The sequence below is a fragment of the Phoca vitulina genome, unplaced genomic scaffold (assembly GCF_004348235.1).
Source record: "Phoca vitulina isolate PV1807 unplaced genomic scaffold, GSC_HSeal_1.0 scaffold3, whole genome shotgun sequence".
In the NCBI taxonomy this organism is placed as follows: domain Eukaryota; kingdom Metazoa; phylum Chordata; class Mammalia; order Carnivora; family Phocidae; genus Phoca; species Phoca vitulina.
The window spans coordinates 57521940-57538557 of record NW_022589706.1 but is presented as its reverse complement, the minus strand read 5'-3'; the positions used below and the strand labels follow the sequence as shown (position 1 = coordinate 57538557).

The window sequence follows — 16618 nt, the reverse complement described above, 5'->3', positions numbered from 1 at the left end:
ATGTTATGTCATCTCAAAGACCAGCCGGCAGAATTAGTGCTAGTGATGCTACAAAGAGATGCGATTTGTTCATTCTGTCTCTGCCAAGAGGCAGGAGGAACTACTTTGGCCTTATGGAATCACATCAAAGAATCTTGTCCCTCCTCCCTTTTCTTCCTGGGAGCTGCAAATGCAGAGGGATGCATCGGGCCAGCACAAAATAAATAAATCAGAGACTTGCAGAATCCCAGATTTGGGATAGAGCTTAAAGATGTGTTCCAACCTCACTCTCCGCGACATTGCTTCTGCCAAGTGCAAGGCTCCAACTTGGTTCCCATAAGGAACAGAATTAAGGATCTTCGAGCCGCACTGAGCAAGAAAGAGAAATGTTGGGATGTCAGCAGGCATACCTTAGAGGCAAAGAGGGTCTCTTTCTACAAGTTCATACTCACTCCCAGGGCCCACACACACTGGGCAGCAGGTGCCTTCAGGGATGAATTCCAGCTCATGCTGTCCACACAACAGCGGTGGGCACGGCTGGGGGCTGCATCGGACTTCCCCACGGGTACAAGAGCACACACTGCACAGGGAGGCGGCCCACTCTGTCCCATGCTGGGGGTTAGGGGAAAAACAGAAAAAGAAGCTTATTGTCAGAATATAGCTTTCATTTGACCAAACAAACAAACCTCTAACACAAATCAAGGACGGTGCTCAGGACAGATGGAAGAAGGCTCCAGGCTTACATGGTTAAGACCAGGGTTTACAATGTTCCAAGTCAGAGACCAATTAAAAAAACTGAGTTTTCTTTTCTTTTCTTTCTAGTAGCCTTAAGATTTATATTAGGAAATTTCAGAAAAACACAAAAAGAAAATAAAAAGTACCCCAACCCCAATCATTTAAAAAATGCTGTAAAGCCTAAAGTAAAATATACACACATATATGTATTAACTGGATTCTTTTTTTTTTTTTTTTAAGATTTTATTTATTTATTTGACAGAGAGAGAGAGACAGCGAGAGAGGGAACACAAGCAGGGCGAGTGGCAGAGGGAGAAGCAGGCTTCCCACGGACCAGGCAGCCAGATGCAGGGCTCGATCCCAGGACCCTGGGATCATGACCTGAGCCGAAGGCAGATGCTTAACGACTGAGCCACCCAGGCGCCCCTACTGGATTCTTTATAATGGTCATATTGTTTTCAATAGCTCTCACTCTGATCCCCTCCCTCCCTCCCTCTCTCTTTTTTTTCTCTTTTCTTTTCTTTTCTTTTTCTCTTTCTTTCTGCCTTTACTTTTTACCCTGAGTAGTTCCCATATTCCTCTTTTCTTCTCCTTCCTCCCCATCTTACTCTCTCCTGTTCCAGTGATCTGGTCCTGGGGGAAAGTATGATAGCCAGCCAGTTCTCCCACAAACTGCAGCGCCAACTCAGAGCCCATCTACACACACAGAATGTCGCTAATCCACTTCAGGCTGGCATACAACATTCCCAAAGCTAGCATTGTATCAGTGATCTAACAGATCCATGTTTTGAGTTACATGACTTACTGAGTACCAAAATATTTAAATGAGCCATACTCAAATGTGATGCAGAGTAAGAGGGGGGTGAACCCTGAATGTAAAAAGCCTCAAATATGTTGACTACTTAGGGAAGTAGCTGTCAAAGTATGTTATGTTTTCAATGGCAGAATGGAATAATGGTGGCCTTTTACAAGATGTAGGGGGGAAATAAGCTTAATGAATGAAACTTTCCTCCTATAACATTTTCTTAAATATTGGAAACTGCTATCCTTTGCCTCTAAGTGTAGCATATGATGACAATTGATTCAGTCCAAATCATATATAGATTTCTATTAAAAACATCACACATTCCAGGTGCTCAATCACCTAAATATAATCTGGCGATTACAACTGTGTGACTGAAAAGCACAGAAAATAAATGTCCTCTTGCCTCTCCTCAAGCCAGCATCCAGAGTAGTTATTCATCTCTCTCAAACACAAAAGAACTCTGTCCTACCTAAACAAGTCAGTACCCCTTTATTCTGCAAATTATAGCCAGGTTGCAAGCACGCCAAGTCTGACATTTTGGAATTACTAATAACCTGTACTATTATTATAATAATGGTAGTAATAGGTAGTCACACTCATCCAGTTATTTGGGAACTGAGTCCTCACCTCACTATCACGAAGATTACTTTCTTCTAGCCAGACTTACTGAAGCACAAGAGAACAAAAATGCAAGTATGCAGAGTCAGATGAACTGAGGGTCTCCTTGGAGGCTCCCATCTCAGCCCTCCCTGCCTTGGGAACTGTGAGTGAGTGACTTAATCTTTCTAAATCTCAGCTTCCTGGTCTGAAAAACTGAAATGGTATGACAACACCCCCTTCACTGGGTTATTATAAGGATTAAATGAGGTAGTTTGTTAAAGAGTGGGGGGGGGGGGGTGGCAGGTAGAGGACGCTCAATCCTCCCTCTTCTTCCCACTGCATTGGGTTCATGGCCTTCCTCCTCCTTTTCGCACCTGTGTGCCAACTGTGACTGTAGAAATGGACCTAATATCAAGGCCAAGTCCTCTACCACCAATTTTTACTTCTGCTATAATTAAATATAAAATTTCAAATTTAGCACAGCGTATAAATGGGCAAGCCCACAACTTGCTAATAAACTGCTGACTAATAAAAGATAGGAAGCAACTGACCTTTCTACTTTGAAAAGCCTAAGCATAAAAGCAAAGAAACTATAAGAGAAAAATTGATAGGTTCTAATGAGTTAAAATTTTAAAAGTCTGTCAAAAATACATTATACAGGGGCACCTGGGTGGCTCATTTGGTTAAGCGACTGCCTTCGGCTCAGATCATGATCCTGGAGTCCCGGGATCAAGTCCCGTGTTGGGCTCCCTGCTCAGCAGGGAGTCTGCTTCTCCCTCTGACCCTCCCCCCTCGCATGTGCTCTCTCTCCATCTAATTCTTTCTCAAATAAATAAATAAAATCTTAAAAAAAATAAATTTATACATAAAATTATACATAAAATTAAAAGGCAAATGACAAACCAATAAAAATTATAAATTATATTAATTAGAAGTAAACTCTATTATATAAAAGCATTTACAAGCAATAAGAAAAAAACCCAGCATAAAAATAACAATAAGCTTATAGAATATTTAACATTATTAATTGCAAAGAAATATTAATTAAAGTAAAATTGGATAATACTTCTTAATATCAGATATAGGAAAGTTTTTAAAATTCATAGTAGTGTTGGTGAAGCTGCAGTGGGGTGAGATTTTCTCCTTCACAAAGCCTTCCCTCACTACAGCACCTGGAATACTCAGCCACGTGGGGCCTACCCAAGGTAAGCACACTTGAAAAGAGGCTGCACTAAAAAAAAAAAAAAAAAGAAAAGAGGCTGCACTACCCATGACACTCCCACTGGATTTCTCATTAGACACAGACGACTCAAAACTGAATTTTAATGACCACAGATGTCACAGCTTTAATACTCGAAATCTTTAGATGCTTTGACCTACTAATTTCACTTTTAAGAAGTTATCTGAAGAAAATGATCGATGATAACACAAAAAAAGTTTAAATACAAGGAATTCTATTTCATTGTTCTTTATAGCAAGATTGGAAATATTTTCATGAAAATTAGAAGCTACCCAAATACCTAATAATAGGAAATCATGTTCTCCAAGGGTATGCCAGGGGACTAGTCACAATATGTTATATTAAATAGTAAGACATAAACTGTAGACGCAGTGTAATCACAATTCTGTCAGAACACAGATCTCTACCCATCTATCCATCTCCACTGCTACCCCCTCTCCAAAAAACTGAGAAAACAGTAATAGTGATTTTCATAGTTTGGGAATTACTAGTGATGTTTTTTCTGCTTGTACACTTTTTTATTTTTTGAATTTTCACCATAAACATATTTTTACTTTTGTCATCAGAAAGCAAATACTGTTTAAAATATCAAATCAATCATTTATATGTCTTAAGTATAGTAAAATGTGAAGGTTGCATATAAAACAACTTGAAGTGAACTTCTTTATTCTATTTATTAAAAGTTAGGAGGTTGCTTCTAAGCATCTTGACATTTCACTTCATTAAAACAAGAGCTTGTTCTGTTGCTACTAAGAAACACTAACAGTTGTTTCTTAAACATTTGCAATCACACCACCTTTCAGACAGAGACCACAAAAATTAATTACAATAACAACCTGTCAATCACCAACATTTTTTTCATCTGTAAAATGAGAGGGCTGTGTTGGTTAATCTCTTTGGTATCTTCAAGCTCTCTAATGATGTGAATCTATCATGTAACTCAAGAGACATAAAATGAGGCAGGAGATTCTCCCTTCACAATAAGCTTGAAAATTATGGGAATAGCAACAAACACTTGGTAGGGAGTCTCCAATGCTTGATGTCAAAGCCACAGAAGATGATCAGATGGTGATCCAAAGTGCACAGAGTGATGGAGACAAATTGCTCCCACCTCTCTCTTGGGAAAGAAGTCAATAAGTCCCCCATGATGCTGCTCTCAGAAGAGGAAGGCTAGAGATCAAGGGGTAAGGGGTTTGGCACATGCTGATATATATATATATTATATAATTTTAATATAATAGTAATAATTATATATATATAAAATATATGTAATCTCCTAGTGTTTTCTATACCCATTTACAAAAGCCTTATTTTTTATAAACACTTTAGTGGCAAAGAGACCTTTGTAAAGTCAAGGAATAATAGATACACAAAGTAATGCTCCCAGACCTGGTTTTAGCTGTGTCATCTTAACCTCATTAATACCTTTAGAAAAGATGAGATTTTGACATGGAACAAAAGCACATTCTGCAGACAACATCTTAAATATATTCTTCTGCATAGCCAACTAACAAGTCAGCCTGGCTGTTGACATAAGTCCAAAGGAAAGATAAGGTCATAAAGTATTTGCCTGGCTTGCTGACGGAACAATAAAATAATTTTTCTTCATATAATTTGTTCCTGTTATGAAGTTATAGATCCAGAATACTAACTATCTGGGAATGTTCAGTGCATATTATAATTACATCCTCTACTTTGAAGAGAACAAGGCTGTGAAATTCAATATTCATTTCTTCCTTCACACACATAAATTAGTACTCCTTTTAGCCTCCCAGACAGGCAGAGAGAGCTGATCTCTCCCTCTGAGCTCCTCTATTCAATCGGATGTGGGCACGAGGGCATTACCACTTGCCACTTTCTTTTTCCGGGAATCTTCAAGCACTATCTTCTCAGACCTGACATTATCTGGTGATGGGATTAAATTAGTAAAGAGGAAAAGAAAGGGGATGGTCCTTTTCCCTCCCTTTCACAAGCTAATTTGTGGGGCAAAGAACAGGGAAAAGCATTCCAGCACTCTTTTAGGAAAACATATTTCAGGCTTGTCTCCCTGAATGTTTGGCGAGGCTGGGCAGCGATCCAAACACTAATTTGAAGGGATAGCTTTGGGGAGGTCATGGATGAAATAGTCCCCCGCCCCAAGTGCTGGCTGTAATAAGCCCAAGTAAGACTCTCAAACAACCTGGAGTCAGCCAAAAGGCTCAAGTGTTTTCCTCACTCCAGGGAAGTTGTCGGGACTTGTCTTGACTTGTTAGAACGCCAGTTGTGTAAAATGTTGTCGACCCTGCAAGCAAAGGTGGTCCTGTGGTGAGGTGAGGCCAATTCATTAAAGACTGGACTCCTCAAGCTGCCCGTGCTGGACTCATCCTTGACTTTCCTTTGCTTCAACCCTATTCTCTCTGGAGATAGTCTCACTTCAACTAATCCGCCTTCTCCCCGCCACACACTCACTCTATGCTAAAGCCTCTTGGAAAGCCCTCTCTTAGGGGAAAGCTTTCACCTTGGATCACCAATCTAAAGTTCTTAAAACACCAGGCTATTTTGTAGCTACAGAGAGTCTCCATGACCTGCCCTATGGTTGGCAAGCCAGAGGCTAAAGACAAGATTACTGCTGTTCAGTGAGAGAGGAAAAGTGCTCTGGATGGCTTCCCAAGCAAGCCAAAAGGTGCAAAAAAAAAAACCCACAAAAAAAACATAAAACAAACCCTCCAAGATTCAGGGAAAACCCTAGAGATACAAGAGACAAGGTGAGATTCACAGCAAACCCATAAAAGTATTTAAACTATGCAAGAAAACAAATAAGATTAAGAAGGCTTTGGAAAGAATCTAGGGGAAGTGAAAAAAGTTAAGAGAGGAAGGAAGGGCAGGAAGACAAGAAATGCGATCATTTTGACTTTATTAAGACTAAAATTAGATTTTTTGTCTTGACTTAAAAAAAAATCATTCTTCTATCTCTATTTGAAGAAGTAGACCACTAGAGAATTTTTCCTTCAAAATATAGTTCCTGAAATTCAGCCTTTTTCTTACTTACACCAAGTACTAGAAATATAACATTTTCTGAGGAGTACATTTTGAAAGTTGCATATGGGAAACAGACACATGGTTATGTTCTTACACAGTTTAGAGCTTCCCATGTGAGGTACTACAGCAGAATGGGGCGGGGGAGGTGGTGGGAAAAAGGAGGGCTTTCCAAACTCTTCCAGAAAAAGCTGGAGGCCAAGCAGATTTCATTTCTTAACTAATGCATCAGCAGACCTGTGGTCCTAGAACTACTCAGCTACATAGGTCATTGGTCAACAGCCAACATGCCATTGGAACAAGGACGTAGATAAGTTGGAGAAGGGATTTGCTCACTGTGTGAATCCTCCAGTCATCGATGTTTACTGAGCGCCTACTCTGGGAAACGTTCAGTGCTAAGTGATTGGTTAGGTGGGAGGCAAGGAAGATCACTACAAAGATGCAGAAAATACTGTCAATGTTCTCAAGTGTCTTAAGGGACGATAAGAAGATTGCACATGTACACAAATAATAACACAAGAGGACAAATGATGAATGTCATTAGAGTGCAAAGATTTATTGAATTTGGATTTTCCATGTCCCTAGTATTCCACTTGCTTGAGATGTCTGATTGTCCCTTGACCTTATTTTGGATCCTGTGTGTTCCTTCATCTGAGAGATGCAGCTTGGTGCTTCTGACTTTAAACCACATCCCTATTCAAGTCCTCATGAGCTGGCATTACTTCTGTCACCAATGTGCTCTACAGCACTTCCCATTTCACAGGAGATCCTCTTCGGTGGTATGTGAAGTTTACACCACTCTTCATGACAGAGACTGAATTGAGCAGCAAAGGGTGATATGTGGTCTGAAGACATTCCTAACATAGATTCTGCTTGGGTGTCTTTCAGCAACACATTCGTGCAGAACTGAAAAAGTGGCTTCCTCAGGTAATTAGGAGACAGCGGCTCAAGGGAGATGATCCTGTCCCACAGGGAAAGTACACTATGCTCACCAAGTTTTAGGGACACACACTGAATAGCAGCCTAGAGTGGGCATATCAAATCCTGCTAACTTGAATGGGCAGAGGCACTAACCTGGGGAGAGTTTTGTATCAGGTGGAAGATGAGGATTAAAGCAAAGAGCCTCTTTCCACCACATTCAACTTCATCTACCGCCTCAGGGTAACATTGAGGTGTAAGCAAAGATGAACTGTATCCATTCCATTTTCATAGTTCCTGTTATAAACCTTGCAATGGTACTTTTTAATCAGTACTTAATGTCTTTAAATGAATCCTAAAGGATCTGGAATGAGAAAGTATAATCAAGGAACTTTAGGATCAATTTCTAAGACCGTGGTTCTAAATGGAGGTAGATGAGCATTTGGCCTCTTAAGGGAAATTTGGCCATGCCTACAGACATTTCTGGTTGTCAGGACTTAGGAGTGCTACCAGGATCTAGTGGGTAGAAGTCAGGGATGTTCCTAAATATCCTACCATGCATAGGACAGCCCCCACAACAAAGCCTAACATGTCAATAGTGCTTAAGTGTAGAAACTCCACCCTAATGGAAAGAGCGCTGAAGTAGGAGTAAGAAGGCCAGGGTTCTAGGCCAGGTTATACCATTTATTAGTAATATGACATTGGGTGAGTACCTTAAGCTCTTTTCAATTCAATGTTTTCATCTTCAATACAGGAGTAATAATAGTTGCTCTATTCACTCAGGGTTGTCTGTAACCATCAAATGAAAAAAAATGTATGTGGTACACACAGATAAGGTGGTTCCTGATTATTCAGCATCAGACTGCTTCAACATCAACATTCTCAAACTACTCTTTATACAGACACAAATTCAATCTACAAATATTTATGTAGGACCTATGGAATAAGTAGAACTGTTCAAATCTTATTCAAGAAACCCAAATGCCCATGGAAAGTCAAATGAGCTTCAGATCCTCCACGGCCCAGACAAAGAAAAGAAAACCTCTCTTGCCAACACAAGTTTAGCACTCAGTTTTCCCTTGTCAATGATATACAGGCATAGAATCAACCATAGGTCAGAAAACACTTACCGCATAGATTTTCTTTTCATGATGGCAAGATCCGGGAGTCCTCAACACACACTCAGGGCAGCACTGGTTGGCAGCTATCTGAAGCACTTCTCCCTGAGCATTTAAAAACAGCTCAGTGTAAAACGGCAGCAGCAAACACACTCACAATGGCTCACCAGACCCCAACTCATCTCAGATTCACTAAATTTCATGTTTCCTTGGGTGACAACAGACAGGATAAACCAAATAAACTGACAAAAAAGATTCTCTATGTCAAGATGAGCTTCTCTCAAAGTTAAAATGAACCCCCTTGTGAAAGTAATTTCCTTGAAAATTGTCTACACCTTTTCACATGTAATGAAGTGGAGAATTTTATTCACTAGCATTGCTCCATCTGAGTGCCACACAAGAAAAGAAGTTAGGGTAAAAGAAGGGCTGTATCTTCCCGAAAGGGGTTGTTTCCTTCTCTGAGAAGAGAAGACTTGGGATCAGGGCGTGGGGGGATGGGCTGGCCACAGAGCTGGCAGGTCTTCTAGCTATCCTATGTAGGCCTGCTGCAGCCAGCATGGGGGAGCTCAAGTTCTGATGTTTGCTTTTACTGGACAGAGTAGCAAGGCACACGGGGCAGGGGGTACTGAAGGACAAAGCTAGGAGAGGAAACAGCATTGTTGTGGAGGTATCACGTGTACTGTGGGGAGCCGGGTAGAATTCCTGGGCTCCAATAAAGATCTACATTGTTTTTCAGGTCGTCTGTAATTCCAATAGTGTTTCCTATCAAGATGTGATACTATCAAGGGAATGGGCTACCACATGATACCCAGTATTTATTGGTAAGTTGTCAGGTTAACCAGCCATCCATTTGCCACTGTGAAGAATCCATCTATCCAAGGGTTATTAAAACTGTGGAGCAAAAAGCATCTGTTTGTCTTTGGGGCCCAGTGATCCTCTGACTCATCTTGCTTCTCCCCTTAGGTATCTCAGCATTTCCACATGTCTTAAAGATGTGACAGAATGGGCAATGAGTGATTTTGACCAAAAATGGTTAGAGAGCCTGCATTAACCAGGGAATCATGGCTTGTCCACAGAATAAAAGTCTACAAAGAATTCATCCAGTAGAATGGAAAAAAAAAAAAAGTGTGTGTGTGTGTGTGTGTGTGTGTGTGTGTGTATTAATGCTTCTTTGATATTTGGGGCTGCTTCCATTTAAAAAAATTATACCTACAAGGGAATTCTAATTTTATATAACTATATCCATAAAAGTAAGTGAGAAATGGGACTAAGATTTTACCACTGTTCATCCACTAAACAGATAAATACAATTTTATCTAGCAACAGTGATCACCAAATTCTTCCAATTTATTTGATGAAAGACAAAACATACAATATTGGGTTTTATAAAATTGTTCATACTATGCAACATTAATGACTTTTCAGAAAAGTGCCCTCTGAACCCAAGAGGAAACTAGACTTCTTTACAGTGAAATGTAAAAACCACATTAGCCTCATTTGCATTAAGAATTTCACACAGAAAATGAGATCATCCAAGCTGTTTATATTCTAATGTGGAAGCAGGGAGAAAGGGAGAAAGGCAGGTAGAATGGAAGACTTCAAGAAATATTTTATGCCCCCAAATTAATTTTGTTTTCTATAAAAACTGATTTTCAGATTTGGCCCTCAAAACTCATTTTGTAAATATAATATTCTTTATTTGTGAGTGGCAGTGGAAGGGTCCCCAACTTGAGTCTAACTATTGAACTTGTGGTAGAACATCAAAGAGGTGATTGGGGCTAAAGGAAGAGCAAAGCATTTTGCATGTGGGAGCTTAGAGAAGGAGAGACAGAGTTCTTGCTTTCTAACCATGTGACCTTGCATAGCCTGGTGAGCTGTGGGCTACCTGGAACACATAAGCCTAGGCCTATGGGGAACAGTGGGAAATAACCATATGGGCAAGAGATAACAATGAAGATTGCTAAGCTTGCTAGGCAAGATTACTTGCCCAGGATCTAGAAAAACTAACCAAAAATAATTATGATGATCATTTGGTAATTATAGCTAACACTTAACTGGGTACTTAGAATAGCTAGGTACTCTTCTAAGCATATACATGTATGTGTATATACATACACATATTTGTGTGTATGTATACATGTGTATATATATAAATATGTGTGTATATATGTATTATACCTATGCAGCTAATAATAGTATTTACCAAATTAAGTTGTGACATTATATTATGTGTAACCTAATTAGGCAAATACTATTATTAGCTGCATTGAGGTTTGCAGCCAAAACCACATGTAATACAGTGTTCCTTTGCATGGCACTGTCCTCCATACATATACATTCTCCATAAATCCTGAAGAGAGGATTGGTCCTCACAGGGCTGGGTTAAATAATCAAGGTTCTAAATACCTCTGTTCTGTTTTTCTCTGTCTCTGTCTCTGTCTCTCTCTCTGTTTCTGTTTAACTAGCTCTCTAGCTAGCTATTCTAGATAGATATAGGAAATGGATATAGAATCTATTATATATGGATAGGATGAATAGATAGATGATAAATGATGATTGATAGATAGATAGATAGATAGATAGATGATAGATAGAAATATGTTAGAATTGCCATTGACAATAGGTTATTTCCAGTCAATCCATGAGTAAAACAAATTGTAAAAGGGCTTTTAAACATCTTTAAAAGATGAGAGTAACAAAGTCATTAATTATAATAATAGGGTACAATGGTGATTCATTAACCTGTGCCAAAAACTAATGTAAGTATACCACAGCAGATCTGAATAACAACACATGCTACTGAGAAACCCAAAGGAAAATTTAAAGGCAACATGGTAGAGTAGGAGTTGCATTGGGTCATGAGCCAGGGACTAAGGTTTTGTCATGGCTGAGTCACTTACTAGCTCTGTGTTTCTGAGCAAGTGACTAAACCCCTAAAAGTCTGTTTCTTTGTCTATAAAATTTAAAAGTCTGACTAAATGAATTCCAAAGGCCTCTAGTAGTTTTAACATTCTATGATCTGTTTCATTACTTAAAATAAAGAACCCAAGTGTTCTGTGATCCACTTATAGATCTTGGAGTTGGAAGTTTCTTATGGTTGGATCATCTGGTACAACCCTCTCATTTTACCCCTAAGGAGCCTCCTTAGAGTTCACAGTCTACGATTATAGCATTCTTATTACTATCACTCACCAATTTGCTGATCACTCCTTCATAGTCACTCACTAAAGATTTGGCCCCTGGGTCTCAGTTTCTTTTCTACACTATGTCTAGACATAATCCTAGACAACTTCAATGTCCATGAAAGTGACATTCTATCCTTGTACATTCTGAACCACCTCAATTCATACAATCTTTCTCTCCACTTCACTTGAGTTCCGCATGGTCATGGTCAACCCTGGGACCTACCTATACTCCAAATTATTCTATACCAGAAATCTTCAACTCTCTGAATCTGAACCTTCTGGCCTTTAGTTCTCTCTAATCCTCACTCCTCCTCATATCACATCCTTCAGAAAGCTCCTTGAACACTTTTTTCCCTTGTAGTCATTCAGCCAGCTGCTCTCATTTTCCTATTCATGTTAGCCTTAATGATCAATACTTCCTGTATATCTATTCTTTCTTGCCATTAATATGGCAAAATCCCAATCCTGGATCTATTCCACAATTTGTCTTTTCTTCCCTTATACTTGGCTAGGAAACATTGCTTAGAAAATCATCCCATCATGCAGCTTGGTACCCTCACAGGTTCCTGATCTCCTGCTTCCATGGGTCCTTAACACCATTCACAAATGCTTTACCTTAACCTTGGTCATTCCCTTTCTCCCCTCAGTGACCGCTCCTAACATTCACTCTCTTTCAGTTCCCAACTGAACCTCAAAGTCTTCACAAAGTAAGATTAGATCTCTTTAGATATGAACTACTTCAGTATCCTGTCCCTTTTCTTACTTACAAATTTAACTATTTCTGTATCTATCCATGGCTCTTTCTTTCCACTTTTAGAAAAAGAGGATCCAAGCTCTGGATCTCACATGCTCTGTTCCCTAAAAACCACTCCTTCTAATTTATTCATTCTGTCTCTGTCTGTCCTCCCTACTCCACCTCCCATATCCTCAGCTTCTCTCTCTCTTCTAGGTCATCCTCCTTTTCCTCCTAGCATGATCATGTTTCTTTTATGCTAATATAAAAAAAAAACCCTCCCTTCTCTTGTTTGGTCATTCTGCAAATATTGACTAAGCGTCATACACTGTGCTGTTTGATGGGCTGCAATAGTGAAGAAGACAAGGTTTTTGCTTTCAAGAAGCTAAGAGTCTGGAGGAGGAAGCAGACAAATAAATAGGCATTTGCAGTCTGGTCAAAGGCTATAATAAGGGTAAGCACAAAGCACCGTGGCAACACATAGGAGGGTTCAATGGTTGGGGATAGGAGGTTCAAAGAAACTTTACAGATGTACTGATGTCTGCCCAATGCCCCATTTCTCTCCTGTTCTCAGCAAAGTTCCCTGAAAGAGTAGCCTTTACTTGGCTTCCTGTCCCCACTTTCCATTCATTCCTCAAACCTCTACAATACAGATTGCTCTCCCACCACTCCACTGACACCAACTTCAGGGTGGCCTGTGATCAACACTGTTGATACAAACTCCTTCTGGAAACTCTCTACTCTCCTGGCTACCATAATATCTCTCTCTTCTCTGACCACTTCTTACCTCTTACCTCTCTGACCATGTCTCTTCAATTTTCCTAAGTTCCCTCTCTTATGTTCACCTCCTTGTAAATGACTATGTTCCCCAAATTGCATCCTTGATCTTATACTCTTTCTTCACAAAAGCTCTTTAGATGAGCTCATTAATTCTAAAGGTTTATGCTACTGACTATATGTTAATAATACTCATATAATATTTCCAACCTTGTTTTCTCCTCTGAGCTTTAGATTCATATATTGGCTGCCTTTTCGACATGCCCACCTGGCTCCTCCATGGACACTTCACATGTAATGTTCCCTAAAGTGTAATCATCATGTTCTTCCCAGATGGAATGCTTTTCCTCATTATCCTATATGTCCAATATTAGTTGGTGGCTCAGATAACCAACGAGTCATCAAACCATAAACTTGGGAATCATCTTTCCTTTTCCTTTCCCTCACCCTCCTAACTTCATATGTTTCTGCTGATTTATCCCCTAAGTGTTCTTTAGCCTGCCCTTTCCTCTTGAGCCCTATGCTACTGGTGCTCTGATTTAGGTGCTCATCCCCACATCTGGATTATTCTCATGAACTCTAAATTGATCCCTGCATTTCTAATATTATGCATTATCTTAGAAAAACCAAAGAGATCTTTCTAAAAGAAAAGCTGACCATTCTACCCATATGCCTGAAATCTTCATTAGTGTTCTATCATCTTCAAAATAAAATCCCAAGCTCCATAGTACAGCATAGTACAAGGCTTTCCATACCTTGAACTTACCAACTGTCTAGCCTTATCTCTCATTCATTCATTCAATTCATCAAAAAAAATGAATACTGAGTACCTACCATGCTCAGGTGCTATATACAGTGAATAAAAGAGACAGTAAACAAGAAATATCAGTAAAATATATAGTATGTCTGATATTAGTGTCAAGAAGAAAAATAAAGCATGGAGGAGGGATAGGAAATGTGTGGTGGGGTAGGGATTTACAATTTTAAATAGAATGGTGTTTGGGCAAGATTTAAAGGAAGTAAAGGATCAAGCCACATATATTATCTGTATCTGGAGAAAAAACAATTTCAGTGGGAAAAGCAGGGTACAAAGGCCATAATGGCAGAAATGTGTCCGGCATCTCCAGGTTACACCAAGCAGACTTGGTGTCTGAAGCAGAATGAGCAAGGGAAAGAACAGTAGATTAATTACAGGGGGTACAATAGTACTTTAAGAGGACATTGTGAGCAATTACTCTGAGTGAGAAGGCATTGGAAGCCATTGGAGGAGTTTAAGGAGAGAACCAACATGATTGGACTTAAATTTTAATAGGATCACCCTGACTGCTATATCAAGATTACAATGAAAAAGGCAAGTACAGAAACAGTAAAACAAGTTAAAAGGCTACAGTGAAAATATAGACAAAAAATGATAATAGGTGTGACCAGACTTAAAAGCAGGGAGATTGCATTTGGGACTTAAGATTTTATGAAGGAAGAGCTGGGTGTTTGCTTATGCACTGGACGTGGGATGTGGGAGAGAGTTGGGGGTCAAGGATGATGCTAAGCATTCTGGCCTGAGCAACTGGGAGAAAGGAGTTGCCATTTACTGAGATGAGAAAAAGTAGAAAAACAAATGAGGAAGGGACAACGTCATGTTTGGTATAGAACAAGGGTCAGAAACTTACTTTCTGTAAAGGGCAAGATAATAAATATTTTAGCCTTTGGGGGCCACATTTGGTCTACATCACAATTATGCAACTTTGTCCTTGTAGTGTAAAAGCAGCCACAGACAACACATAAACAAATGAGTATGGCTGTGTTTCAAGAAAACTTTATTTATGGACACTAAAATTTAATTTCACACAATTTTTATATCATGAAATATTGTTCTGTCTTTTTCTAACCCTTTAAAAACATAAAAACTATTCTTTGTTCATTGGTCATACAAAAACAAGTGGCAGGCCAGATCTAGTCTGCTGACCTCTGGTGTAGAACACATTTAGTTTCCAGCAACACAATCGATATCTTTCTAACACTTAGTGCAAGGCTTCTTATTCTTACATGATACCACAGTTATTCGCGTGAAGTGGAGGAGGGTATGTCTTCACGGCCCTTATATGAGCAACTCAGATTCTGACATGAATTACTCAGCAAGCTAAGTAGAGATCTTTTAGGATTACGTGCTCCATAAAATAGGAAGCCCCACAATATACAACAAAATATTATTAAATTTACCAACATTGGATGTACACACAGCTTCTCAGAAATATACCCATGAAGAAATGGAGGGCTACACTGAAAGGTATACAGAACCTTCTTCACTCCAATGTTAAAAACAAACAGAAACTTATTAGCACTAGATGGCATAAAACCTCAAGATTATTATGGGGGGAGGGAGAAAACTAGAAAAATAAACTGTGTTTGTGAAATTGACAGAATGCTTTTTAAAGAAAATAATTTAATCTTCTCCAGAAAGTTTCAAATGTTCAAATTTGAAGCTTAAGCTGTTTTTTTTTTTTTTTTAACAGATTCACTTTAAAAAGAAAAGAGTCAGCAACTGGAAAAAATATTCTAACAGAATTAGATGTATAGTCAGAAAAAAACTGAAAATTTTCAACAAAGGGGAAAGGAAGAAATATCCATCATATACTTGGTCCACCAGGAGCTTTCTGGAGTCAAAGCCTCTCCCATGTTCTGAGGGAGCTCAATGGCAGGGCAATAATACAGTCAGTGGCAGAACAAATAACGGTTTTAGAAAATTGTCTTCAAGAAGTCAACACTGACTTTCAATCCATTCAATGGCTTGTAAATGTCGTGGTGCGTATCAGTCGCTTTAGCATCTGTCAGCCCCGGGGAAACCTCTGGGCAGTAGTTTATTAACTGCATAATCGTGGGTAAATTGCTTGAAATCTCCAGGCTTCATTTCCTCATCTGTAAAGTGGGGAGCAAGATACCTACCCCCCATACTATTAAGTGGGGTAACATTTGTAAACCTTTAACTGAGCGCCCGGTCCAGAGTAAATTCTCAATAAACAGAAATTAAGATATTCTTAAATGTGATATGTTAAAATTCTCTCCTGCATTTCATAAGGCTTCCAATTAGAGACTGGGATAAATGTCAGAACCAGATGACTAAAAAGATGCAAAAACCCTAACCTGCTCTGACTTTACCAGTACATTTAGGATATAATTAGGATGCTATACCTTCTCAAAGGCACACTGAGGGTTTCTGCAAACAGCAGGTTTGCAGATAACGATGTTGCCATGGCAACGGCAGTTCTGGCATGAATCAGGCTTCCAAGTTGTGGCATCCTGCAAGGAAGCATAAGCTCTGAGTTAAAAACTGATCAGTCAAGGTAGGAGCCCAGAGAAGCGGCACCATCGACAGCCCCACAGTCTGAACAATTAAAAGGCAAAGGAAAGTCACAGGTATACACAGTGCTTGCTGGGCACTGATTAAACCCCGAGAGGCAATAAAAGCTGTATAATCCATTTCACCACAGTCAGCCCACGTAGCCAAAAACAAGGGCA

At 39.4% G+C, this 16618-nt stretch overlaps 1 protein-coding gene across 5 annotated transcripts in view; it reads right to left on the bottom strand.

The window, feature by feature from the left end:
* FRAS1 (Fraser extracellular matrix complex subunit 1) overlaps window positions 1–16618 on the bottom strand; it is a 404790-nt gene that overhangs the window by 243045 nt on the left and 145127 nt on the right. For all 5 annotated transcript variants that reach the window (XM_032400603.1, XM_032400602.1, XM_032400606.1 and 2 more), the window contains exons 3-5: window positions 16292–16399; window positions 8423–8515; window positions 432–591 (exon numbers count right to left, since the gene is read on the bottom strand). In XM_032400603.1, coding sequence (XP_032256494.1) covers window positions 432–591; window positions 8423–8515; window positions 16292–16399 — 361 coding nt within the window. The remainder of the gene's footprint in view (window positions 1–431; window positions 592–8422; window positions 8516–16291; window positions 16400–16618) is intronic.